Source organism: Megascapheus bottae, chromosome 6 (assembly GCF_031878675.1).
Source record: "Megascapheus bottae isolate mThoBot1 chromosome 6, mThoBot2.hap1, whole genome shotgun sequence".
Classification (NCBI taxonomy): Eukaryota; Metazoa; Chordata; class Mammalia; order Rodentia; family Geomyidae; genus Megascapheus; species Megascapheus bottae.
In genome coordinates this window covers 48,962,598-48,990,020 of record NC_143514.1, presented here as the reverse complement: position 1 = coordinate 48,990,020, position 27,423 = coordinate 48,962,598, and the positions used below count along the sequence as shown (strand labels likewise).

General features: G+C 49.9%; 1 protein-coding gene across 1 annotated transcript in view; it reads left to right on the top strand.

Annotated features, from left to right (window-relative positions):
- Window positions 1-27,416, top strand: part of Acot11 (acyl-CoA thioesterase 11) — a 47,083-nt gene extending 19,667 nt beyond the window's left edge. Inside the window, exons 2-16 of the mRNA XM_090334765.1 lie at window positions 7,484-7,691; window positions 8,243-8,312; window positions 14,800-14,860; window positions 15,677-15,775; window positions 16,412-16,547; window positions 17,902-18,058; window positions 18,592-18,711; window positions 21,152-21,296; window positions 21,781-21,836; window positions 22,743-22,809; window positions 23,177-23,260; window positions 24,412-24,545; window positions 25,045-25,176; window positions 25,592-25,718; window positions 27,144-27,416. Coding sequence (XP_090190891.1) covers window positions 7,553-7,691; window positions 8,243-8,312; window positions 14,800-14,860; window positions 15,677-15,775; window positions 16,412-16,547; window positions 17,902-18,058; window positions 18,592-18,711; window positions 21,152-21,296; window positions 21,781-21,836; window positions 22,743-22,809; window positions 23,177-23,260; window positions 24,412-24,545; window positions 25,045-25,176; window positions 25,592-25,718; window positions 27,144-27,299 — 1,683 coding nt within the window. The 5' untranslated portion in view covers window positions 7,484-7,552 and the 3' untranslated portion in view covers window positions 27,300-27,416. The remainder of the gene's footprint in view (window positions 1-7,483; window positions 7,692-8,242; window positions 8,313-14,799; window positions 14,861-15,676; window positions 15,776-16,411; window positions 16,548-17,901; window positions 18,059-18,591; window positions 18,712-21,151; window positions 21,297-21,780; window positions 21,837-22,742; window positions 22,810-23,176; window positions 23,261-24,411; window positions 24,546-25,044; window positions 25,177-25,591; window positions 25,719-27,143) is intronic.
- Window positions 27,417-27,423: the final 7 nt, after the last annotated feature.

The window sequence follows — 27,423 nt, the reverse complement described above, 5'->3', positions numbered from 1 at the left end:
GCCAGAAGTGGTGCAGTGGTTCAAGTGGTAGAGCACTAGCCTTGAGAAAAGCCCAAGGGCAGTGCTTAGCCCTTGAGTTCAAGCCCCAGGACTGGCAAAACAAACAAACAAACAAACAAACAAACAAAGATTGTCTCCACAGACTTTTCTGTCCCAGCTAGCTTTGAACTGTGATCCTCAGATCTCAGCCTCCTGAATAGCTAGGATTACAGGCATGAGCCAGTGGCACCCAGCATAGGAAATACCCTTCCAATCTCTAAATCTAAGTGTCAAGTACTAATATATTTCACACACACACACACACACACACACACACACACACACACACACACACACACATTGTCTTTTCAGAATTTGATTTGTAAACATCTAAACTTAAATCCTGTAGAACCATGCATCAGTTTCTCGCTCCGCCCCCTCCCCCTGCCAAGATAGTAGCTACATGGACAAATATTCCCTCTTTCAACTAGGAGCTTGGCATAGACTGCTATCTTTTTTTTTTTTTTTTTTCCAGTCCTGGGGACTGAACTCAGGGCCTGAGCACTGTCCTTGGGCTTTCTTTCAAGGCTAGAGTCACAGTACCACTTCCAGCTTTTTCTATGTATGCAGTACCAAGGAAATGAATCCCAGTCTTCGTGTATGCTAGGCAAGGACTCTACCACTAAGCCAAACTCCTGGCCCCTCCTTTGTGCCTTGTCTGCTGGGAACCTCAAAACCAAATGAGGTTCTTGATGTCAGGATCTGTTTTCCATCTGCAATTCTCTGCTCCCTTATTTGGCTCCTTAACTAGATTTGTTTGCATTTCTGCTGTGGTACATGGTTTCCTGTGTGGTCCTCTGGGCCTGGGAGTTTTTTTGGGACAGACCTGAGAGGAGCTTTGGAAAGTTGACAGTTGATTCTGCATTGCTGGTGGGAAGTGGCAGAAGGTGCTCTTTGCACTGGTCTCTGAAATGCTGGGGAGGATCTGGGCATCCTCTCTCCCCCCCCTCCATCTCTCCATCTCTCTCTCTCCATCTCTCTCTCTCCATCTCTCCATCTCTCCCTCTCTCCCTCCTCCATGACCTTTCATGGAGCTTGGCCTATGACTCTGAGGGTGGGTGAAGGTCTCTTCTCCTTGGCCCCTCATGGGACTGCCTTCCATCCAGCTCCTATGTGCCCTGGGGAGAGGAAGGGGGGGCAGAATCTCTGCTTTGCAGTCTGCATACTCAGAGATTGGTGGCTTAAAGAAATAACAAATTATCCCAGAATAAAAAAAAACATTATTGTAAAGGTGATTGTGCAGAGGGGTTACAGTTTGAACAGTGTTATTCTCCCCCCCCCCCCCATTTTCTCCCACTCTCCTCCTCGGCCCTGAATATTTTGGTAGAGATTGAATAGTTTGCTTGAGGTTACACAATCAAGTTGTGGAATGGACTTGAACCTTCCCTTAGGGCTGTCATGAGGCTTGCACTCAGGGCCTGAGCACTGTCCTTGGGCTTTCTCGAGGCTAGAGCCCTACCACTCGAACCACAGCACCATTCCTGGCTTTTTCTGAGTTTGTGGTACTGAAGAATTGAACCTAGGGATTCTTTTTTTTTTTGCCAGTCCTGGGCTTGAGCTCAGGGCCTGAACACTGTCGTTGGACTTTCTCAAGGCTAGAGCTCTACCACTTGATCCTCAGCACCACTTCCAGCTTTTTTCTATATGTGGTACTGAGGAATTGAACCCGAGTCTTCAGGCATGCTAGGCAAGTACTTTAACCACTAGGCCAAACTCCCGGCCCAAACCTAGGGATTCTTGCATGCTAGGTGAGCACTCTACTACTAGGCTAGGCTCCCGGCCTAAACTTAAATCCTATAGAACCATGCACTGGGGTCCTTCTTCCCATGGGCCCCCCCCCCTAAAAAGTACTAGCCTGTTGCTCTACAGCCCCTAACCCCCCTCATCCCATTGACTCACCACAGGAACCACACCCTTCTCCAGGGCCTTCTAGGGTTCCTGGGGATTCCCTGGCATGGCCTCATGCTCCCTGACAGCCCTTTCCCTTCTGTTTTTACCCTGGAGGGAATGGCAGCACTCCCCCACCTGCTCCCCAGCACCCCGACTTATCCTTCCAGAACCATCACCATTCCTGCTTCTCTTGCTCTTCTCTGAGGCTTCTGTACCTCAGACTGTTCTAGTCCTCCAAGCCCCGAGGCTGCCTCATTATTAACCTGTTCTTCTTGTTGTTGTTGGTGGTGATGGGGCTTGAACTCTGGGCCTGGGCACTGTCCCTGAGCTCTTCAGCCCAAGGCTACCACCTTGCCCCTTGAGCCACAGCACCACTACCAGTTTTCTGATTAATTTGACATGAGTCTCACGGACTTTAGTGCCCAGGCTGGCTTTGAACCATGATCCTCAGATCTCAGCCTCTTGAGTAGCTAGGATTATAGGCATGAGCCACCGCACCTGGCTTAATCTGTTCTTCTGTCCCTTCCATGGCTGGTAATGGGCACCTGTCCCGAGTGTGCCATGATCTCTGTCCTGTAGAGGTGGCGGAGTGGCACAGCCTGCTCAGTGTTGTGGTGTTGTGATGGAGATGGTGAGGCTGCAGGGGCCTCAGCCTTCCCTGAGGAGGCTGGGCCAGGAGGGTGAAGGGGGAGGAGGAGGAGCCACAGGTCAGACAGTGGCAGACCTAGGGATTCCAATGGGCATGGCATCCTGCTCCATGGCAGAGAACAGAATGGGAGTGAGAATAACACTGTGAGGAGCCACATGTGTTCTGCCGTTGCTGGAGTAGCTGTGGGGTGAGTGGCAGGAGTGCTGTGGTGGCTGGGCCTTCTTCTCTGACAGCAGCAGGGAGGCATCCTAGTGTCTTGGGCAGGGGAGGTGCCTGTTGAGGGGTTGCTCTTTAGAAAGGTCTGTGTGGTCCCCAAGGCTGAGTGAGTAGCCCTGTGATGGGAGGAGATCCGGGGACTTGCCCTGTCTGTCTTCTTGCAAGGCAGGATATAGCGGTGGCTGTGGTTGAGCAAGTGGGCTTTCTTTTATGGAATGACCCTGTTAGGTTCTCTGTGGAGGCTGGGAGGAGGTGGAACACTGGGAGGCTGAGTAACTGTGGGAATATCCCGCTCATCAGTGCAGGGGTGTGGATGGCAGGGGCAGTGGGGTCCACTGAGCCCATAAGGAGGTGGGATCGTTGGGACTGTTGTACTGGGGGTGGAAGGAAGAAATCAGGATGAAATCAGTTGTCAGATTGGGTGACAGGGGCTTGCCCCAGGGGACTTATTTTGGCTTCCCATTGGTTGATAGACACTAGACCAGCTTTTTCTCCCTGCTTTCTCCCCCAGCTTTGAAGAGTTTGGCCACAGAGGCTCCTTTGATCTGGCTTAACAGGTCTCTGGCCAGGAGGAGGCGCACAGAGCCCATGGTGCAGTTAGCTCAGGCCTAGTTCAGAATGATCAAATTTAGTCAGGTCTGCTGTGGCCTTGGGCCAGAGCATGGCATGATTGAGGTCTGACAGAACACGTCTGTGTCCTATGCCTGCCCTCTCCTGGTATCTTGGCCATGTCAGCTGTCAGGGTTCTGCCTTGTAGTCCAAGCCCTGGCTGCATCCAGGATCTCTGTTCTCTTGGGAGGAATGGCCCCACTCTGCGTTCCCATGGGCCAAAGCTAGCCTGACTGCACACACCTCTGCCTCCAGACTGGCTGAATGCCCACCTTGGGACGGGGAGGCGTGGCCTGGCCTGGCCCTGGCAAGGGCAAAATGACAAGGGCAATTGAACCCAAGGAAGGGGCTGGACTCTGAAAGCTTGGGCCTGAAACCACCTGAGCCTCTCTGTACTCATTGCCTGCTTCCTTCAAGAGGAGTCGGGGAAAGTGGGAATGAAGTCCTCATTCCCCTTTAGGCAGGGGCTCAGCTCAGCATTGTATCTATGTCTGTTGGGGAAACAGTACTAGCCCAGTTTCTATACTGGAAATGAGTTGCAATTGAGTGTGCTTCTGGTTATCCCAAAGGCGTATATAAGCTTTTGTCCTACTATGTGGCAAGCCCTTCAGTTTGGCTCAATTTGTCTTGAACTTTTAGTATTTGGCACTAGGGCTTGGTGTACAAGAAGTGGTTGATGAAGGAATAAATGATGGAATGAATGGATGAATGAGGCAAAGACACTGTTTCCAGACATGTAGAATCCAGTGGGAAGACAGGAACTTTAGCACAGGAAACAGGAGACTCTTGGGAGTCAGGACTGGCAGAGAAAGGGTAAAGGACAGGAACTCAGGCTGCTCTGACTGCTGCCCAGGGCTCTGTCCATTCTCAGTCTCCTCACCTGTAAGATGGGCCATTGAGCCCCAATCCTCCATCCAGCCAGGTGACAGATATGGAATAGTCTAACTATAGGAATCCTGGACCATCGGTTCTTTTTCTTCTGCAGGCTTGCTGTCTGTATCTTGTCTCCTGCATTTCTTCAGCTCCCTCTAGGACTTCTTTCTAGAATATTCTCCCCAGAAGACTAAGCAAATGGAGTCTGCCCATCTTTTCCCTCTACCCATTTCCATACTCAGAAAGTCAACTATACATAGCCACATTCACGCAGACCCCAGTGCACAGCCAGGCTGCAAGTGCTTTGGCAGTGGTTACCATGGTGACAAGCCTTGCCGCTTGGACATTCAAGCTCCCTGCAAGAGCATGAAAACTAAGTAGCCTGGCACCCCAGAGACCCCCACCCAGGTTGAGAGCTCCTGGGGTCAGTGCCCTCCTGTTCTTGCTTCCCCATACTGTGCCTGACACTTGGGCTTTGGGAATGAGCTATGTGTGTGGGAAACACTAGCAGTTTTCTGGGCTAGACAGAGCTGGTTCAAGTCCCTGGTCTACCAGGGATCAGGAATTTTGACCAAGTCCCCTCGGCGTGTTTTGAATTTATTGAATTAGCTATGGGATCCATGTGGGGGAAGTCTTCTGAGGCATACAGACTCCAGCCAAAGAGCCAGCACTGCCCTGTCCTGCAGTGGTGGCAGGCTCCTGGTCATGATGCATCCCTGGTCCAGGGCTCTGGTCCCTTTATCATGTAGCCCCAGGAGGGTGGGCAGCAGTGTGTGTGGTGGGTGGAAGCCCAGACTCACAGCTGGACATCTGGATTGCTGCTGGGCTTTGCCATTTATCTGGGCCTCGTTGGTAAGGTAAGGGTAATATTGTACTCATCACACAGATGGATGTGTACATTAAGTGGAATTACTACATGGAAGGGTTCAGAAGACCACGTGATGTGTGCGTGCTGTAGAACTGTTCAGTGATTGGTCCTACCATCGCGTAGTTGGCGTGGTCGAGAGGATTGGCCCTCCTTGTTTTCTCGCATGTCCAGCTCTGGAGGTCACGGTGACTAGGTAGCCCGGAGAGCTGTTGGTAGGCCTCCTCCAATCTGAGAGACTGATGGGCCACCTTCTGTCAGGGATTGAAATTTGAGGCCAGCCTCGGCTATATTATATAGGGAGACCCATAAAAGTGTGAAAGCTCATCTCCATATGTGAGTTTGAAGGATTTTCTTTGCCGGTTCGCCAGCTGGCAGCTGTAGCAGCTCTGCCCTGGGTCAGACAGCTGGTCCAGGACTGCCCAGAGCCCTATAGTCAATAGATCCCAGAGCTGAAGGTGTAATGCCAGCTGGAGGCTCTCTCCCACTGCAGCTCAGGAAAGGAAGAGCTGAGAGGGGCCTGTGGGCATGAAACCTGAGCCGCAAGCTATAGCTCACTTTACTGGAAGAATTCCAGGCTCTCCTGCACCAGTGCTCACTCACCCACAGGGCCTCCTGAGTAGGAGGGGTGCAGGGAGCCGGATGAACTTTTCCTTCTTACCTTTTCTCCCTAGCTGCTCTCTTCTTCTCCCCCCCCCCGTCCCTCCTTCCTTCCTTCTTTCCTTCTTTCCTTCCCCCTTCCCTCCCTCCCTCCCTCCCTCCCTCCCTCCCTCCCTCCCTTCTTCCCTCCATTTCTTTCTCCCTCCCTCTCATCCTTCCTCTCTCCCTTTCTCCCTTCCTTCCTTCTTCCCTCCTTTCTTGTTCTCCCTTTCTCTCTTTCTCTCCCTTTCTTTCTTTCTTTCTTTCTTTCTTTCTTTCTTTCTTTCTTTCTTTCTTTCTTTCTTTCTTTCTTTCTTTCCCCTCTCCCTCCTTCCCTCCTTTTCTTCTTCCATTTCTCCCTCCCTTCCTCCCTTTTTCCTTCCTTCATTTCTTCCTTCTTTTCTTATCCTACGGCTTGAACTCAGAGCCTGAGTACTGTACCTGAGCTTCTTTTTGCTTAAGGATAGTATTCTACCATATGAGCATGGCGCCACTTCCTGCCTTTTCTGTTTATGTGGTACTGAGGAATCAGACTCAGGGCTTCATGCATACTAGGCAAGCACTCCACTGCTAAGCCACATTCCCAGCCCCATTTCTTTCTTTTTGATAGAGTCTCAGTATTTAGCCTGGCTGGGTCAGATTCTCCTGCCTCAGCTGGGATTATAGGTCTATACCATTATACTCATTTGCCCATTTCTGGGGCAGGGGAGGGGGACAGTGGGGAGGGGAGAGAAGAGACAGGCACTCTTCCATCCCTATCCTTCCTTCTTTATGATTGGGCTTTGTGTGTGTGTGTGTGTGTGTGTGTGTGTGTGTGTGTGTGTGTGTATACACACTGGTCATAAAGCTTGAACACAATACTCAGACACTGTCCCTGAGCTTCTTTTGCTCAAGCCTCGTGTTGTATCACTTGGGCCACAGTTCCATTTCTGGCTTTTTGGTAGTTAATTGGAGTCTCCAAGGCTTTCCTGCCTGGGCTGTCTTTGAATGGCACCCCTCAGATCTCAGGCTCCCGAGTATCTAGGATCATAGGTATGAGCTACCAGCATCTAGCTGGATTGTTCTTAAGTATAGCATGCCAATTCCATTGTTTAAAGTACTTACACCACTTATATTTTAACATTCATAAGTGAACTGTAGTTCAGAGGCGTTAAACACATTCATGTTGTTGGACAACCACCACTAACCATTCCCAGAACATTTTCATCTTCTCAAGTGGAAAATCCAAACTCCGCATTCCTTGTTCCCTGGGCCCTGGGAACCAGCATATTGTGTCTGTGAACTGCTCTGAGGACCCTTATGAATGGGTCATATAGTGCTTGTCCCATATAATCAGCACATCTCCGCATCAATACACAGAATGGCTTCCTAGCAAGTGCAAGGACCTGAGTTCAAACCCAAAACAAAAACAAAAAACCCAAGATCAATGCAGCCCACAAGCTGGAGGGAGGAAGAGGAGGCTCAGCATTAGTCTCCCTGACCCTGTCTCCCCATCCCAGGTTATATTCAGCTGATGGCGTTGTTGCTAGAAGGTGGGCATAGGTGGCATCCACAGAGCCTCTGGGCTCTGAGTCTGTGGCTGGAGATAGTGGTCACTCTCTGTGGGCTTAGTAGGAGGTGGCCCTGGGCTGCTTCTCATCTTCCTCACTCTCAGGGCTGGGAAATCTGCAGAGAGCTGACTGTCCATCACCACCTGTCCCCAGGGCCTGGCTTCCGTGTTCTCAAGCCGCACGTCCCGGAAGTCAGTACCACGTGCAGAGGACGAGGACACCATGGTGGAGGGGGAGGGGTACCGGAATCCCACGGAGGTGCAGATGAGCCAGTTGGTGCTTCCCTGCCACACCAACCAACGTGGTGAGCTGAGTATTGGCCAGCTGCTCAAGTGGATTGACACCACGGCCTGCCTCTCAGGTGAGCCTGTGACCGGCACAGTGTCCCCACCACTGGCCCCAGGACTCAGGGTAGGGGATGTTTTCAGAGATGGTTACTGTCTTCCAGTTGTCATACTTGTACCTCTTCCTGGACGTGGCTCATGCCAGTCCTCTCTGCCTGAAGTATCCTCTCATGTCACAGTGCTGGGGCAGCTTATACCTCATTCCCCGGATTTCCTCACCCAGGCTAGGGGTTGGTATTGTGCCCAGGTCCCTACAGCGATATGGTATAGCCTTCAACCTGGCTGCTTCATGGGCTGGAAAATGCCAGCAGAGAGATGACTCTGGTTGCTCATTTTGATCTTTTCTTGTGTCTGTATTTAGCCCACAAATAAATGGCCCTCATTTAGTTCTGGGTGCAGGACAGGGTTCCAGAGAGTGAGGGTAAGAGGGCCTGAGGCCAGGTAGCCGGGATGGGAGTAGGTAGGATACTCAAACAGCTAGAGAAGCTTCTTGAAGAGGAGACACTTGATCAGAGGTCATGTGATATGGGGAGCCTGCTAATGATTATCTTTCTTGTCCCAATGTCAGCGGAGAGACATGCTGGCTGCCCCTGTGTCACAGCTTCCATGGATGACATCTATTTTGAGCACACCATTAGGTAAGCAGCCCCTTCTGTTTCATGGTCTACCAGATCTCCCTCCCAACCTAGGACTGTCCTTTCTGTCCCTGCTGCCCAGTATCCATGCCGCCTGAAGCCTGACTCGACTGAATAACGGCCTTTGAAAATGGGGTGAGGGTGGCCTTTAAGGGGTAAGGAGGCATCTGTGGGGTCTGCAGAACACCAGTGGGCAAGGGGCTGCCTGCTGCTGGGTGTCACAGAGTGGGTCCTTCCACTATTTGTAGTTGGAAGTTGCTGAGCTATTGTCACAGAGTTCTATGTGTCTTTGGCCTCAGGTTTCTTATCTGTGAAATGGAAGTACTTAGACTGGGTCAGAAAATAGAGAATGCCTTTTTCTTGTGGGGTGGGAGTACTGGGTCTTGAACTCAAGGTCTTGCATTCTCACTTGGCTTTTTACATTCAAGGCTGATGCTGTACCATTTCTGGTGGTTAATTGGAGATAAGAGTCTCATGGGCTTTTCTCTTGCCCAGGCAAGCTTTAAGCCTCAGTCCTCAGATCTTAGCCTCCTGAATAGATAGAACTACAGGTTCGAGCCCAGCTTGTGAATGTCTTTTGAGCTCAGACATTCATTCTGTGTGGGTCAGTGGTCAGTGCTCATAGAGAGGCCCTAGATAAGGACCCTTGACAAAGCCTAAGCCTAGCCAGCCACCCTGTGTTTACACAGTGAGGGATTCATTATGAAGGTGGACCCTCCCTCATTTTGAAATGTAGTTGTAGGGTGAGGGTGGTTTCTTGTAATCCTCTTACCTCAGTTTTCTGAAGGCTGGGGTTATAGGTGTGTATCCCTATGTCTGTTATTGGTTGGAAAGTTCTGCTTCTGGGATGAAAGATCCATGCTAAGCCCTTGGCTCAGAACTGAGCACAGAGCTCTTATCTTTGGGCTTGCTCCTAAATGTGCTGCCTGTACCTCAGACATCAAGTGCAGAAGTCTTGTCAGGACTGCCTGGGTGTCACCATTGAGGAGACACTTAGCCAGTCCCTGGACCAATTAGTCACAGCATACTTAAAATCAGTTGGACACTTTCTGGACCAGCCTCCGTTTGAAAGAAGACTTCTCTGGAGTGTAATCCCAGGAGCTTCTAGTCTGCAGGAGAGGCAGATGTAAGAAACATCGTGTCCATGGGAAATAAGAAAATGGGCTGTGGGTGTAGCTCAGTGGTGGAGTGTTCGCCTAACATGTGAAAAGCCCTGGGTTTGATCCCCAGCACATCAACAACAAAAATGTGGGACTGTCCACATTCATAATGAGATCTGGCATGTGGCTACTTTGTTATATTTTCTGAAATACCTTTTGTTTTATAATAATTTCAGATTTACAGGAGGAGGGTGGGGAGATTTCTGAATGTAACCACAGGCTGTGAGAATTGGAACCCAGTGTCTGGCTCCTTTGTTTCCATATATCCCATCTCAAGTTCCCCTGTTATTGATACCTTATGTATTTAGGGTACCTGACACAACTGATGAACCAGTACTGACGCCTCCCCTCCTCCCCCATATTGGGTTTGAATTTAGGGTTTTATACTTGCTTGGCTTTCTTTCTTGACTAGCATTCTACCATGTGAGCCATGTCTCCAGTCCAGCTTTTTGCTGGTTATTTTTTTTTTTTGCTACTCCTGGGGCTTGAACTCAGGCCCTAAACACTGTCCTTGGGCTTTCTCAAGACTAGAGCTCTACCACTTGAGCCATAGCACCACTTCTGGCTTTTTCTGTGTATGTGGTAACTGAGGAATTGAACCAAGGTCTTCATGCATGCTAGGCAAGCACTCTACCGCTAGGCCATATTCTTGACCCTTTGCTGGTTATTTTTGAGATAGAATCTTTGAGAATTTTTCTACCTGGGCTGGATTTGAACCTGGCTTCTCTAGATCTCAGACTCCTGAGTAGCTAGGATTACAGGCATGCACCTCTAGTACCTAGCTTGGATGCTTTTGACATAAGAATATATTTGATGCTCAGAACAACATTATGAGGTCATGGCTACTCCATATTTTACAGAGGAGGCAATGGGCACAGAGACGTGAGGTACCTGTTTGATGTCCTATAGCTGGTGGAGGCTACAGATATACTATTAGGTGCCATCTGTCCCAGAGTCCTTGCTCTTAGCTGGTGGCCCCATGATCCATGGGTCTGGTGCTGAGAATTACAGGGATGGCATGTAGAGGCTTCCTGGACAGTTTAAGCTAGCTGGCTGCAGTATTGTCAGCTTGTTGCATAGCAGGTCTTTGGAGACCAGGACACCAAGTCTGGGCTGTTTTTGTTCCTGCTGCCCACCAGGGCTTCCTTTTTTGAGGAGTTGGGGATGGAGAAGACTTGGGTGCATGCAGGAGAAATGGACCTGCTGTAGGGCCTAGTGATGTAGGAGAGTCTAGGCAGAGGAGGGTACAATGGCAGGGAACCTAGAGAGAATCGGGGGAAAGAGGGCATACTGGAAGGGCATGTTGGTGTCTGGGATAGGCCTAGCCACACTTGAGGACAATGGGAGATTTCTGATTGTTTCTGATTATTTTCAAATGAGCCCAATTGCATACACAAATTCCAAATATATCTCTAGAGACTACCTACTTTAAAACATGTCTGCAACACTATTACCACTCCTAAAACAATTAATAATAACTTTTTTTTCCCTGGCAGTCCTGGGCTTGGACACAGGGCCTGAGCACTGAGCACTGTCTTTTTTTTTTTTTTTTTCCCCTCAAAGCTAGAGCTCTACCACTTGAGCCTCAGCACCATTTCTGGCTTTTTTCTATGTATGTGATACCAAGGAATCGAACTCAGGTCTTCGTGCATGCTAGGCAAACACCCTTACCATTAGGGCAAATTTCTGCCCAACAATAACTTTTTTTAAATTTCTAGCAGCAATATGCAGTCAGTTTTCAGATGCCCATACTAACTTCTTTCTTTCTTTTTTTTTTTTTGCCAGTCTTGGGCTTAAGCTCAGGGCCTGAGCACTGTCCTTGGATTTTTCTCAAGGCTAGAGCTCTACCACTTGAGCCTCAGCATCACTTCTGGCTTTTTCTAAGTATGTGGTACCAAGGAATGGAACCCGGGTCTTTGTGCATGCTAGGCAAGCACTCTACCACTAGGCCAAACTCCCGGCCCATTTCTTTGTTTATTTGTGCTAGTCCTGGAGTTTGAACTCAGGGTCTAGGTGCTGTCCCTGAGCTTTTTGCACTCAAGACTAGCATTCTACCACTTGGACCACAGTTTCATTTCCAGTGTTTTGGTGATTAATTAGAGATAAGAGTCTCACAGACTTTTTGTGCTGAGGCTGGCTTTGAATCACAATCCATAGATCTCAGGCTCCTAAGCATTCCTCCCACAGATAAGTTTATTTTTATTTTGCTTTGTTTTATGGTCATCTTTGTTTCCAAGTCAGGAAACAAATAATTTTGCATGTCAGTTGGTTGCTATGTCTACATCTGCTTTAAAATCCATAGATAGCCCCCTAGTCCCTGGAACCAGCTCCATGGTCTTTCTCTGTCTTTTTCTTGAAAGTTATTCATTGAGGAGATCTGGTCATTTGCCCCTGGAGTCTCCTGTATCCTTTACATTTTGCTGTTAGTGTCACCATGGTCCCCTGAGAATGAACGGTCTTAAGGAAGGCCCAGTTGGTTTATGGGGTCACTTTTGCCTGAAGGTGATGGGGAGCTGGAGGCTCATGGATAGTACTGAAGAGGCCAGGCAGTGACCCTGACGAGGAGGTAGTATGAATCCTGGAATGGGGACAAGAAGAAAGGAAGGAAGGAAGAAGAGTCCAAGTGGGTGTCTACTCGGCTTTGAGTGAGCTGGAGAGAAGGAAAGAGAAGAGGGAGAGGAATCACATGTTTATCTCAATGCCACAGTTTGTGTGTGTGTGTGTGTGTGTGTGTGTGTGTGTGTGTGTGTGTGTGTGTGTGTGTGTGTGTGTTATTGGGGATAGAATCCAGGGACTCAGGACTGCTTGGCAGATGTCCTACCACTGAACTACACGTCTAGCCTTCTTGACTACCACAGAAAAATAGACTTTTACTTTTGTCTTATTTTATAGTTTTAGTTTAATTAGTTTGTATCAATCCTAGGGCTTGAAGTCAGGGCCTGGGCACTGTCCCTGAGTTTGTTGCTCAAGGCTAGTACCCTAACACGTGAGCTGTACCTCTGCTTCAAGCCTTCTTCGTAGTTTAGGGGAGATAAGAATCTCACAGACTTTCCTGCCCAGGATGGTTCTGACCCATGATCCTCAGATCTCAGCCTTCTGAGTAGAGAGCCTTGCAGGCATGAACCACCAGTGCTTTTATTTTTTTTCCAGTCATGGGATTTGAACTCTGAGCCTGGGCACTGTCCCTGAGCTCTTCAGCTCAAGGTTAATGTCTATCCCTTGAGCCACAGTGCCACTTCCTCAGTATAGACTTTTATAGCAGTCCCCCTATATCCATGGGGAAGAGTTCCAAGACCTCCAATGGATGCCTGAACAAGTGGATGGTACGAAATACTACATAGACCGTGACATTTTCCCTATAATGCATAGCTGTGATAAAGTTATAAATTAGAGGCTGTAAGAGATTAATAACTAAGGCCAATAATTAAATAGCATAATTATGATACTATACCTTAATAAAAGTTATTAAAACATAAATTATTTATTTCTGGAATTTTCTATTTACTATTTCCAGACCATAGTTAAGTATATGAACCTGAACCTGTGGACTATAAAGGCAGGGAAATTGTGGGGAGAGGTTGTTGCACTATAGAGACTATGGGAAGTTTTGTTTGATCTTTTCTAGCTATTTTTTGATTGGTCATGGGGCTTGAACTGAGGGCTTGTTCCCTATCCCTGAGCTCTTTTGTTCAAGGCTAGCACTTTGAGCCACAGCTCCACTCTTGTTTTCTGGTGATTAATTGGAGATAAGTCTCACAGACTTTGCTTCTATGTGATCCTCAGATATCAGCCTCCTGAACAGCTAGGATTGCAGGTGTGCACTGCCAGTACCTTGCTCTTTTCTTATTTTTAATCATGAAAGTTTCTAAGCATGCCAAGTGCCAGTGGCCCACACCTATCATCGTAACTGCTTAGGAGGCTGAGATTTGAGGATCGCAGTTTGTTGCTAACTGGGGAAGTAAAGTCTATGAGACACTTATCTCCAATTAACCAGCAAGTAGAGCTGTGACTAAAGTGGTAAAGCACTAGCCTGGACTAAAAGCAGCTCAGAGACAGTGGGCAGGCCCCAGGACACACACACACACACACACACACACACACACACACACACACACACACACACACACACACACACACACACACACCCTTCTAAGCATATAGAAAACAGAAAGATCCAGTAATTAGCATTTTGCTCAGTTTACTATATCTATGGATGGAAAATATCAAGATTTTTTTCTCTTCCCTCATTCTGAACCCTTTGAAAGTGAGTTGCAGATATGGCACTTTGTCCCTCTGTATGTTAGCAAGGGTCTCCTACAAATGTTCTTCTTTCATGTCAGTGCCTTTTAAAAAAACACCCACAGAAATCAAGTGTCAGCACCTGGGAAGCTCATGTGACTCATGGAGCCAGGCCTAGGGCTGCCTGAGTAGCCTTGCCTCTCTTTCTCCGTCCTTAAAGAGACAGGCAGTACACATGCCCTCTCTGTATCTTCCTCCCGAGGAAAGACCCTGAGAAGTGAAGTGACTCGTGGGGCGTGACAGTCAAGGTCGAGCAAGTGGAATCCAATAGACCTCTGTGACTCACTGCAGCCCACTGACCAGCGGGCTCCTGGGAATGGAGCCTGCTGGCCTGGACAGGGGATAGCCCTGAGTGCTGCATGCTCACCAGCTGATGTGCACAGAGGTGAAAGGGCTGCTTGAGGTCACACAGTGACTGGCCATCACCCTCCTCTCCTCACCCCCATGGCCCATCAGCTGGGCATGAGCTGGACAGTTGCTGCCTCTAGTCAGGCACAGGGCAGCGTGCTGGCTCCCAGGGGATGGGTGCAGATGACGACAACAATGATAGGCTAGAGCTGGAAAGAGTGGGGTTGGTACCAGCCAACACAGTCATCCTAGAATCCTGGCCCTGGCACCTGTGAGCTGGGTAACCTTGGAAAAATGGCTAGTCTCTCTCATGTTTAATCCCTGCTAGCTCCACCTGCCATACTTGTTTTGAGACTCAAAAGGAGACAGAGGTCAACCTCTGGGGAGGAATGTTGGAAAGTGACTGGAGTGTAGGAGGGTTGCCCCGGGGAGGGAGCCAAGGGCAGAAAGAAGTTCAGTACCTCCCTGGATAGGGAGAAGAAGAAAAAAGAAAGGGGAGGTATTAGTCACCTTGCCTTGTAAGATGGCTGCTGACACTGGCTGGCTGGCTTGGTGACATCAATGCTGTAAATGGGCTCTGAAGCCTTTGGCCAGGTCCCCCCAAACAGGCTATGGGTGTCAGAGTCGCCTATCCCCTCTCCTTTCCCTTCTGGAAGGCTCACCTCCTGCTTTCCTCTCTCCAGTGTTGGCCAGGTGGTGAATATCAAAGCCAAGGTGAACCGAGCTTTCAACTCCAGCATGGAGGTGTGTGGGGTGGCCCTGCCTGGGGGTGGGAGATGGCTGTCCTCCTCTCTGTACTCACAGCCCGAGTTCTGAACCATCTGGTAGGGCTGTGAGGATCCAGAACCTTCCAGGCCAATGCTCTATCACACATAGAGAAAACAGAGACCCAGGAAGGGAAGGAGAGTTGCCTCGGGCTTCTGAGCTTCCTGGATGCTGCCAGTGTCTGGGCTGTCAGTCAATAGCTGGAGGTAGCCAGTGGTGTAGGAGTGGAGGCTGGCAGAGCTGTCTGGTTTGGGGGTCCAGTGGCTGAAGTGGGTGAGTGCTGAGTTTTGGTCATTATCTCACCTCCGAAGGCCTCTGCCTACCCTTCTTAGAGTGGGGCTCCTGTGTTGTAGGTGTGGAATGTTCCCAGGAGCACTGTAGATGCAGGGGAAGGCCTTGGGCCTAAATGGCTTCACCCAGCCACAGAGGCTGGACAGCAGAGGCCTGCCTCTGCCTCTGGGCACCCCTTAAATATCCAGGAGCTTCCGAGGCACCTCAAGCATCTAACTTCTAAATTTAGACAACATTTACCTACTGAATCCCTGATGTGAATGAGGGCCCCACGTTACCTTTCTAGGGTGGCTGTGAGCCCCTCCAATTTTCCAGGGGAGGAAACCAAGACCAGAGAAGGCAAGTGAGTTGTCCAAGTTTCCTGGAAGCCGAAGACATGAGCCAGAACCAACTGAGGTCCTTGGCCTTCTAGATCTGGCAGATGACCGAGAACCCTGTCACTCAGGCCCAGTCTGGGTAGCACTTCCTGTGTTGTGCCGCTCAGGGCCTCCTCTTCCCCTCTAGGTGGGCATCCAGGTGTCCTCGGAGGATCTGTGCTCTGAGAAGCAGTGGAGTGTATGTAAGGCCTTGGCCACCTTTGTGGCCCATCGGGAGCTCTCCAAGGTAGGTGGTGCCTCTTGCCACTCAGTGCTGCTTGTCATGGGAGGCTAGGCCAGGGATCCAGCTCTCAGGGGAGGGATCTCTGCCATGCCTCCCTCTCCTTTTCCTCAGTTCTTCCTACACATCAGCAGGATTCTTCCAGCATTTCTCATATTCTAGTGACCTTCTATTCTCGCTGGTCTTTACCCAGTCAGCCTGCAGGGACACTTGTATGATGTATTGGGTGAAGGTAGAGGCAGAAAGGTGGCCGCAAAAGAGGGGAGGCCCTGAACCCCCTGGCAGCCTAGAGGGGGGTCAGTCTAAGAAACCAGTCCCATGCTGCCTTAGAAAACTTGTCCCGAATTGAGTGCTAGTGACTCATGCCTATAATCCTAGCTACTTACAAGTATGAGATCAGAGGACCACGGCTCATAGCCTGCCCAGGAAGGAAAGTCTGTGAGGCTGTTATCTCTAGTTAACCACAGCAAGCCAGAGGTAGTGCACAATGTGGCTCAAGTGCTAGAGCACTAACTAGCTTTGAGCACAAAAAGACTCAGGGACAGTGCCCAGGCCGGTCCCAGTACTGGCAGAGAAAAAAAAAGAAAAACAAAAACAAAAAAACTTGTCCTGAGTAGCTTCCATTTGTCCCCTGGCCAACAGGTGAAGCTGAAACAGGTCACACCAAGGACAGAGGAGGAAAAGACTGAGCATGGTGTGGCAGCTGAGCGCAGGCGCATGAGGCTGGTCTATGCGGACACCATCAAGGACCTTCTGGCTCACTGTGCCATCCAAGATGGTGAGCAGCCTGCGGCCTGCGCTGCTCTTGCCCCCTTGGCACTGATCCCTTGCGCTGAGTCTGTGGTGAAGAGAGGAGGAATAGCCTAGGGACCTCTGCCCCCTGGTGGTCTCAGCATTCCATTAGCCCTCTTGGTCAGTAGGTCTGGGAAAGCAGGGTGCTGGGCCAGCATCATGGAATGGTGAGAACGGAGTCAATTTAGCACTCTACCGTAATTTGTCTGGATATTATTCACTCTTCATCATCTCCCTATTCTCTGTTTCCCCTTCCCTGCAAATAATTCCAATTACAATCAAGTTATGTGTGTGTCTTTAAAGTCTAGATTTTAGAGATCTGTGGGATATTTTAAGAGCACTTGTGCATAAGTATATGTATTTTTCCCCCAAGAAGATGCAGTTACAAAGCAAAACCCATGCCTCCTCCCCAGAAGCAACTACTGCTGCTTGTTTTTGCTTAAAAAATCCTTCCAGATGTATTTTCTGCATCTTTAAGTAGGGTATGTATTACTTAGTTTTCTACTTTTACCCCAGAGGGACAAGTTGTTCTGAATCAGTACATGAAGGCCTGCTTGGGGCCTGCCAGGGTTTTCACGGAGAACAGGGACGGTGCTCCTGGCAAAGGGAATTGTCCAGTTAAGGCCCAGAGATGGGCTTTTTACCAATTTCTAGAATGTTCTAAACACAAGTTCTTCCTTGAAATAAAAAAGAGGCAATTTTAGGACAAATAAAAGATAGTTCAGGGGCCAGGTGCTGGTGGCTCATGCCTGTAATCCTAGCAACTCAGGAGCCTGAGATCTGAGGATCAAAGTTTGAAGCCAGTCCAGGCAGGATATTCCATGAGACTCTTACTCCAATTAACCACTAGAAAACTAGAAGTGAACTATGGTTCAAGGTGGTAGAGTGGTAGCCTCAAGCAAAACTGCTCAGGGACAGGGCACAGGCCCCGAGTTCAAGCCCCATAACTGACAAAAAAATCATTCAGAACGGGAAGGGGAGCCACTGAATGTGGAACTGAACACTTCATAGCCATACCTACATGCCTCCTTCACTTAGTCCTGTCGGGATCGATTTGACACCCAGCCATTACAGATGAGCAGCTGAGGGGTGTTGGTTCTGCCCGTTATACAGCTGGTATAGGCTAGGGCTGGGGTTCAGGCTGCTATGCCTTGTCTCATGGCACTGTGACAGGCCTGTATTCTCCCATTCTTCACCCAGATCTAGCTTGTGTGTACACATGCTTGCTGGGCATGGAGTAGAGGCTCAGGGTGGACAGAACGATGTAGCATCTAAAGAGCATCAGCTCTTGGGGACCACCTTACCTTCCTTTCTTCTCCATGTTTCCCCTCCCTGACCAGATCTGGACAGCAGTGACTGCAGTCACATGGTGCCAGCGGAGAAGACACGTGTAGAGAGCGTGGAGCTGGTTTTGCCCCCCCATGCCAATCATCAAGGCAACACCTTTGGAGGCCAGATCATGGCCTGGATGGAGAATGTGGCCACCATTGCAGCCAGGTAAGGTGCAGCCTGCACCCTCTTCCAGGCAGATTTTCCCCCATCTCATTCTACAGTCTGGCTCAGGCTCTTCCCCTGTGGTTAACCCAGGGGAGACAGTGCTTTCAGACATGGCATTTGGGGCAGCCTGGGCAGTGAGTGTAAAGAGGAAGGTGAGGGCCTTGGGGGTAAGAGAAGGCTTCCTGGAGGAGGTGTGCCTCAGCAGGTCTCAGTTAAGAAGTCATTTTGTGGGAGGGGAGGTCTTCTGTGTAAAAAAGTGGGAACACCAAGTATTAAGGTATAAAAAAAATGGGGACAGCATGTATCCCTATGCTGTGCCCCAGGCTGTCTTCTGTGACCTAAACAGAGCTCCTCTCCAGCCATGCACATAGACCTTCATATTCTAAACCACAAAGTGGGATTGCTACTGAGCAGATCGCTCAGTGGGTTGGGAAAGGGCAGTACACATGGTTCCAGGCTGAGACAGCCTAGGGCAGAGGAGGCTGGCTCAAGCTGGTGACTCAAGCACAGGTCATTTCCCCTGTTTCCTTCAGTCGGCTCTGCCGGGCCCACCCAACGCTGAAGGCCATCGAGATGTTCCACTTCCGAGGCCCCTCCCAGGTCGGGGACCGTCTGGTGCTCAAGGCCATTGTGAACAATGCCTTCAAGCACAGGTGAGGGGGTGAAGAGGGGCTGTAGGCACATCTTGACCTAGAAGAGACCACCTCAGGCTTGCTGGGAGCCCTTCACTCTGCAGACTTGGGCTGAGCCCAGCCTGATGCTTATCACTCTTTGCACACTTCCCAGGCTCAGCTGCCCACAGTGCCGGGTTAGGGCCCCTTCTCTATGGTACCCAGGCCCTGGGCCTCTGTCTTAGAGTGTTTGCATGTGCTCAACAGGTCTCTCTCATTTGCTCTTGCCACTGGATATGCCAGGCTTCTTTTTGCCGGTGTTCAGGCCTCTCCCCATGCATTTCCTAAAGCAAGAGACCCCTTTGGGTTGAATTCAAATATCTTTTCCCATGAAAGCTGACTTTAGGTATAGTTGGTTGGTGATTTCAGAGACTATCATGGCATCATTAAAAGTAGGGGACATTGGGGCCGGGAGTTTGGCTAGTGGTAGAGTGCTTGCCTAGCATGCATGAAGACTCAGGTTCAATTCCTTGGTACACATACATAGAAAGAAAGGCAGAAGTGGTGCTGAGGCTCAAGTGGTAGAGCTCTAGCCTTGAGAAAGTCCAAGGACAGTGCTCAGGCCCTGAGCTCAAGCCCAGGACTGGCAAAAAAAAAAAAAAGTAGGGGACATGGAGCCAAACTGCCTAGGTTCAAGTGTGACTGCATGCATGTGTGTGTGTGTATGTGTGCGTGTGTAATAGTAGTGGGGCTTGAACTCAGGGTCTGAGCTCCCTTAGTTTTTCACTTAAGATTGTCACTTTACCAATTGGGCCACACCCCTACTTTTTTTTTTTTTTTTTTTTTGCCAGTCCTGGGCTTGAGCTCAGGGCCTGAGCACTGTCCTTGGACTTTCTCAAGGCTAGAGCTCTACCACTTGAGCCTCAGCACCACTTCTGGCTTTTTTCTATGTATGTGATACCGAGGAATTGAACCCGGGTCTTCATGCATGCTAGGCAAGCACTTTAACCACTAGGCCAAACTCCTGGCCCCGTCACACCCCTACTTTTGCCATTTAGTTGGAGATAAGAGTCTCATGGTTTTTTCTGCCTAGGCTGGCTTTTTTTTTTTCTTTTTGCCAGTCTTGAGGCTTGAACTCAGGACCTTGGCACTGTCCTTGAGCTTTCTCAAGGCTAGCCATCTACCACTTGAGCTACAGCATCACTTCCTGCTTTTTCTGTGTATATGGTACTGACACACTCTACCACTAGGCCACACTCTAAGCCACCCAGGCTGGATTTGAATGATAATTCTCAGATCTTGGCCTCCTTAGTGTCTAGGATTGTAAGCACGAGCTACCTGTGCTCAATTTGACGGCCCCTCTTCCTCCTCTTGTTCCATTTCCTTCTTTTCTTTTCTCTTCTTTTCTTTTCTTTTCTCCTCTCGTGACAATCTTGGGGCTTGAACTCAGAACCTGGGCACTATCCCTGAGCTTTTTTGCTCAAAGCTAGTGCTCTACCACTTGATCCACAGCTCCACTTCTGGATTTATAGCAGTTACCTGGAGATGAGAGGGTCATGGACTTTGCTGCCTTGGCTGGCTTCTAATTGCAGTCCTCAGATCTCAGCATCCTGAGTAGCTAGGATTACAGGTGTGAGCCAACAGTGCCTGAACTCCTTGTTTTGTTTTTTGAGTTTTTTTTTTTACCAGTCCTCAGGCTTGAACTCAGAACCTAGGCACTGTCCCTGAGCTTCTTTTTCTCAAGGCTAGCACTCTCCCACTTGAGCCATAGAACCACTTCTGTTTTTTTCTGTTAATGTGGTGCTGAGGAATTGAACCAAAGGCTTCATGCATGCTAGGCAAGCATTCTACCACTAAGCCACATTCCCAGCCCTCTTTTTTCTTTGCCAGTCCTGGGGCTTGAACTCAGGGCCTGAGCACTGTCCTTGGGCTTTTTCCTCAAGGCTAGCACTCTGTCACTTGAGCCACAGCACCACTTCTAGCTTTTTGGTTTTTTTCTATGTATATGGTTTTGAGGAATTGAACCCCAGCATGCTAGGCAAGCAGTCTACCACTAGGCCAAATTCCTGAACCCCCCCTTGTGTTTTATAACTACATTTTATGTATTATATATAACATAACAATATATATTATACAATAATATTATAATGCAGTATGTAATATATTGTATATATTACACATACACATTATATAGGTAACACATAGTTTTTGTGTATGTGTGTAGTTTCCTGCCCTGGGTAACAGCCAGAGGCACGGACTGGGTAAGTTTCTTTATTTTTGTGTCCCCCAAGCTAGGCACACAATAGGTGCTCTGCAAGCTCTGATAACAGTAGACTCCTAGGTTCCTGCAGTGGGCTGTGGTCCAGTTTGCTGTAAGAACTGCAGGAGGGTGTGTGTACGTGGTTTGTGCTTGTCTGTGTCCTTATGTATGTATGGACAAGATTGCTGCAGGACTGCAGCCCTTCTCTCCTCCCTGTCCCAGCATGGAAGTGGGCGTGTGTGTGGAGGCCTACCGCCAGGAAGCTGAGAGCCACCGGCGACACATCAACAGTGCCTTCATGACCTTTGTGGTCCTGGGTCCTGATGACCAGCCCCAGAAGCTGCCCTGGATTCGGCCCCAGCCTGGGGTAAGTGGGGGCTCACTGTGTCACCCCATCCCATGTCTTTTCTTTTTCTGCCCAGAGATGGTGGGAGTATCCCCATCCTTGCCAGGGCCTGGGGGAGTGACCTCTGTGTCTTCCTTGAGATTAGGGACAGGGTGGACGAAGCTCAGAGGCTTCTGGGAGGAGCAGATGGAACCCAAGGAAATCACTTGAGGGGAGGGCTGGTTTAGGGGGGCTCAGAGTACCACTGTGCAAACCTGCTGAAGATCACCACATTACAGAGGAGGAAACTGAGGCTGGTTAGGGGAGATGATGGTTAAGTTGTCAGAGCCTCGGAAGGGAGCTGGGCTACGGCTCTGGGACTTGGCACTTTCAGTGGCCAAAGTGTTTGAACTCCAGCTGCCCCAAAGAGACCCGAACTCCTCTCTGGGCTCCACAGCCTCCTCCCACCCCAGGGGACAGTGAGAGGCAGGCTACGTGCCCTGTATCCATACCTCGTCTTTCCTAGGAAGGTGAGCGGCGATACCGAGAGGCCAGTGCCAGAAAGAAAATCCGCTTGGACAGGTGGGTGGAGGCAGTGTGTGTGTGTGGGGGTGGTATTATGTCTCTTCATGGTTTCTTGTGGGCTGCACTAGGGCTGGTTTGTGCAGCACTTCACCACACTGGTCTTTTGGCCCATTATTCAGGCATTGAACCTAGCTACATCCCAGTGATCTGAAATTCTATGTGCATCCCCTGACTCTTCATCCTGATGGGGCAGATGAAGAAAGGTTTAAATAGGAGACACAATAGCTCAAGAAATAAAGCAAAAAAAAAAAAATGAAGCCACTGTGAACTTTCTTACACGCTATAGAATGCTTGAAGCTTGCCCCAGGGCACATACCACTGTGAAAAAGAACCACCTACATAGCCAGACACCAGTGCTCATGCCTGTTATCCTAGCTGCCTAAGAGGCTAAGATATGAGGATCAAGGTTTGAAACCAGATAAAGCATGGGAGACTCCTATCTCTAGTTAACCATCAAAAAGCTGGAGCTTTGGCTCAAGTGGTAGAAGGTCAGTCTTGAGTGAAAAAGCTAACGAGCAGCACCTGGGCCCTGGGTTCAAGTCCCCATACTGACATACACACATGTACACAGGCACAAAGGCACGCATGCACGCACACACATTTCTGGAGCATTTGTCACCTGCTGTGTACTGTGTTCCACACGAGGACACCTAGGCGCAGGGTGTAGTCCATTAGCAATGGAGTAGAACTAGGGCCTCAGTCCACCCTGCCTTCCTGGCTGGTCCCCTTGGTGGTGCCTCGGGTCACATGTTCTAGCTGCTCTTCTCTGGGTTCTGTGGGTCCACACTTCCCCCCAAGGCAGGAGGCCCCACCCTGCTGGACCCAGGCACTGGCTGGGGGTGAAATATGTGGATAGCAGTGTACTTACAAGAGGCCTGAGCTGTCAACTTCCCTCCCTCCCAGGAAGTACATTGTGTCCTGTAAGCAGGCGGAGGTGCCTCTCTCTGTCCCCTGGGACCCAAGCAACCAGGTAAGGCCCACTGTTTCAGGGGCACAGGATGGCCCTTTACCTCCCCTGCTGGTCTGAGTGGGCTGGGCGGGGAGTGGGGGGAGGTGAACCTGAAGGGAATGGGCCATGGGGAATCTTCTATGCTATCTCAGGTTGCCCCCATTCAGGAAGGGCTTGCCTGGGTCCCATTTAGCAGGAAGTGGAGAGGCTTCTGCAGCTCATATGGAGGAGCTGGACTAGTCTGGATCTCCTCTCCCAAAGTCCAGGGTCTTCCTGCAGCACCTGCCCCTTCAGTGATCCACCACTTCTCCCTATACCAATATGACCGGACTCTGGAGCTCTAGAATCTGAAGCAGCCATTAGCTATCTGTCTGTGTGCTCTTCCCAGGTGTACCTGAGCTATAACAATGTATCCTCGCTCAAGATGCTTGTGGCCAAGGACAACTGGGTTCTGTCCTCGGAGAGCAATCAGGTAGCTGACCAGCCATCTTAACTCTCTTGTCTGAGTGTCTAAGTGGTCAATGGCAATTAACAGGGCTCTCTTGGACCCCTTCTATAGGAAAGTATTTCCCTCCCTACCTCTCTCCTTCCCTCCCTCTTCCCTCCCTCCCTCCCTCCCTCCCTCCGTCCCTTCCTTCCTTTCTTCCTTCCTTCCTTCCTTCCTTCTTTTCCTTCCTTCTTTCCTTTTGGTGGTACTGGGATTCAGAGTCTCCTACTTGCTTGAGTCACACCTCTAGCCTAGTTGTTTTTTTTTTTCTGTTTTCTTTTCTGTAAGTCTTGAGGATTTGAACTCAGGGCCTGGGCCCTGTCCCTGATCTTTATTGCTCAAGGCTAGCACTCTACCACTTGGAGCTACAGCATCACTTCAGGTTTTCTTGGGGTTAATTGAAGAGTCTCATGGACTGTCCTGCCCAGGCTGGCTTTGAACCACACTCCTCAGATCTTAGCCTCCAGAGTAGCTAGGATTACGGATGTGAGCCATTGGAGCCTAGCGCCAGTCTAGGTTTTGAAAATGGAGTCTAATGAACTTTTCTGCCCAAGCTGGCTTTGAACTGTGATCCTCCAAATCTTAGCCTAATTAATCTAGGATTACAGGCATAGGTCAGATATCTGGCTAAGAAGTTCCAATCTTTCCCTCTTTCCCATTCACCTTCTTACCTCATCCTTGTCCTGCTGCTCTCCCTGTAGCTGCTTTCTCCCTCACCCGGTGCCCTGGCTATGTGGATCACCACAGGTTGGGGTCTTTGCCACTTAAAAAAATTAGCATGTTAGTTGTATAAGGAAGGATTTAACTGTGACAGTTCCATACATGTAAGCGGTATACCATAGTCAGTCTCATCCCCTCTGTCATGCTGGGCTCTGCCAGTCTTGTTGGTATCCTTCTACAAGTCACCTCTCCACCTAGGGGTTGGAGGCTGAGGCCTCAGTCACTGTCCTTTAAAGTGCTTCATGTTCATTTGTGTGCATTCTCTCCCAGGACCATTTGTACATGGACATAGCTGAGGCTCAGCAAGTCTGTGGCTCCCCTAGTGTCCTCTAGCCTTGGTCTCTAGCATCTCACACAGCCTACCTCAGTGTACTCTAGAAAGGGGCATGGCAATGAGGCCACGCTGTCCCTCGCAGGTCTGCCTATACACACTGGAGGAGGATAAGTTCCTTTCCTTCCACATGGAGATGGTGGTACAGGTGGATGCAGCCCAGGCCTTCATGCTGCTCTCTGACCTGCGACGGAGGCCAGAGTGGGACAAGCACTACCGGTGAGGGCCTCGTGGGGGTGCTCTCAGGACATGGCAAAGCCTGGGGGGTGGGGGGGGGGCTTGGCTGGAGATCTCCTGCTGAGTGTATCCCATCATGCTCTGAGCCTGCTGGACTTCAGCAGGCTTGCACGTAGAGTGGGGTTTTTTGTTTTTGTTTTTGCTTTTGCTTTTGTGTCTTGTGTGCATGCCTCTGTGTGTATGTGCTCCTGTGGGTGCCTTTGTGCATGCATGTGTGGGTCCCCTTGCATGGATATGTATACCTCTGTGCTTGCCTTTGCCCACTCATATGTGTCTCTGTGCCTCTGTGTGCTTATATGTTTGCTCGTGTGACTGCCTTTGCATGCCTTCATGTGTGTGTCTGCTGTTGCTGGGCCCCGCTGCCCACCACCAGCCACCCAGGGGCTGTGAAGTGCCCAGCACAGGTGCTGCTCAAGGAGGCTGAGCGCTCTCCCCTAGAGACTGGCGTGGCTCCCAGTCCTGAGGTCTACCCTCTCCACAGAAACGTGGAGCTGGTGCAGCAGGTGGATGAGGATGATGCTATCTATCACGTCATCAGCCCTGTTCTCAGTGGGGACACCAAGCCCCGAGACTTTGTGATCCTGGCCTCGAGGCGGAAGCCCTGTGACAATGGGTATGTGCCTGCCTTCTGTGGGGTGCCTCCCAGATGGGGAGGCCTCGCCTTTCTCCCCAGGGAGGGCACATCAGCTTGAAGTCACAGCTCCAGTATCCCATGGTATGAATTTCTAACCTTCACCAGCCTTCTGGGCTGTAAAGAAGGAGATAAAGGCACATTTCCTCTCTGGTCCCTTGTGCCCTGAAGCTGGGCTGTCTGGGGCCCAGGTGGCCAAGGCTGCCTCACTCAAGACCACAAACATTCACCTCTAGTCTCCTGTCTTCTGAAAGCCTGTCATTGCAGAGGCTGCTAGCTCTGCTCTAGGGGGGACAGCCAGGACACAGGCTCCATGGCATTCCCAAAGCAGACAGTTCTTTGCATGTACGTGGTGGCCAATCCGCATATCCTTTCCCCCCTTTTGCTGTCACTCTAGGGATCCCTATGTCATTGCACTGAGGTCAGTCACATTGCCCACACATCCTGAGACTCCAGAGTATCAGCGTGGGGAGACTCTCTGCTCCGGCTTCTGCCTCTGGCGTGAGGGGGACCAGTTGACTAAGGTGAGGCCTCTTGTCTCCTCTCTCCCTTTACCTGGACCCAGCCCAGAGTCATGGGTGTATGGATGCTGTTGTTCTAGAATTCCAGACCTGGTTCTCTATCATCATCCCTCTCCTAGCGTGGGGCATGCTAGGAGTGTCAGGGGTGAACAGAGGGGTGCCATGACCCAGAGACCTCTATAGGGCCTTTGAGGAAGCTCTGGATGTGGAATGTAGATGGCCTGAACTGTGGTCTAAAATTACACCTCATTCATATACTTGTTGGTTCCCTGTCTAGGAAGGATCAATTTGTGAGAGCCCATCAAAGCCTGTAGTCAATGCTAATTGAAAAGGGAGGGGAGGGCAGCATTGGTAGCTGCTCAGCCTATAATCCTAGCTACTGAAGAGACCGAGATCCGAGGAAGTACACACACAATAATTTCCTCCCACAGGGCCTTCCTAAGAACATGATTTTTCAAGAGTAGGCCTAAAAATGTGCAGGTAAAACTGGCCCATCGCTGGGTACGGTGGCTCATGCCTCTAATCCTAGTTACTCAGGAGGCTAGGATCTGAGGATCACGGTTCAAAGCCAGCCTGGGCACTAAAGACCGTGAAACTCTTATCTCTAATTAACCACTAGAAAACCTGAAGTGGCACTGTGGCTCAAGGAGTAGGGCTGTAGCCTTGAGCTGAATTGCTCAGGGACAGCACCCAGGCTCCATAACTGATAACCCACAACTGACAACAACAACAAAAAAAACTGGCCCACCATTGGACCGAAGTTTCTCACAGCCCCCTGGAATGTTCTAGGCAGGGCCCCACTCAGGTTGCTGTGGGTGTGGTTCTGGTACCTTGATTTAAAGATTTTGTGCCAGGTTTTGGAGACCCAGGGCCCAGTGACAGATGGGAAAGGTGTACTGTGACAGTTCAGTGTGTGGTGACAGGGCAGCTATGAGTTTAGCACTCTGAGGGTTTGGGGGAGGCCATGCCTACAATTGTGTTGCTTTGTAATTGACTATTAAGACCCCCAGGGGCCTGGGTTGTACTTGCTGCCCTTCCAGTAAAGTGTTAAGATGGACTCTCCTCCAGCCTCATGCCTGGAACTCTCTTATGTCCTCCCACTCCACTTTTCCTTCCTTCCTTCCTTCCTTCCTTCCTTTTCCTTCCTTCCCGCCCACCTTCCGTCTTTTCTTTTCTTTTCTTTCTTTCTTTTCTTCTCTTTTTCTTTCTTTCTCTCTCTTTCTCTTTCTTTCTTTCTTTCTTTCTTTCTTTCTTTCTTTCTTTCTTTCTTTCTTTCTTTCTTTCTTTCTTTCTTTCTTTCTTTCTTCTGTCAGTCATGGGACTTGAACTCTGGGTCTAGGCACTGTCCCTGAGCTTTTTGGTTCAAGGCTACAGCCCTACCCCTTGAGCCACAGCTTCACTTCCCTACTCTACTTTTCTGGCTTGCAGGTATCATACTATAGCCAGGCGATTCCTGGACTTCTCAACTATGTGACCACCAATGTGGCTGGCCTTTCTTCGGAATTCTACACTACCTTTAAGGCTTGCGAGCATTTTCTCTTGGACAACCGAAATGATCTGGCCCCCAGCCTCCAGACCCTTTAGGTACTCATTTCGTTCAGCTCAGTCACTCACAGTGTGTAGAAAAAGGCAGAGGTATTTATTTGTCCTGCTTCCCCACCTTCCCGAGGGCGCCTTGACCCTTGCAGGGGTCAGCCGGCTCAGCATT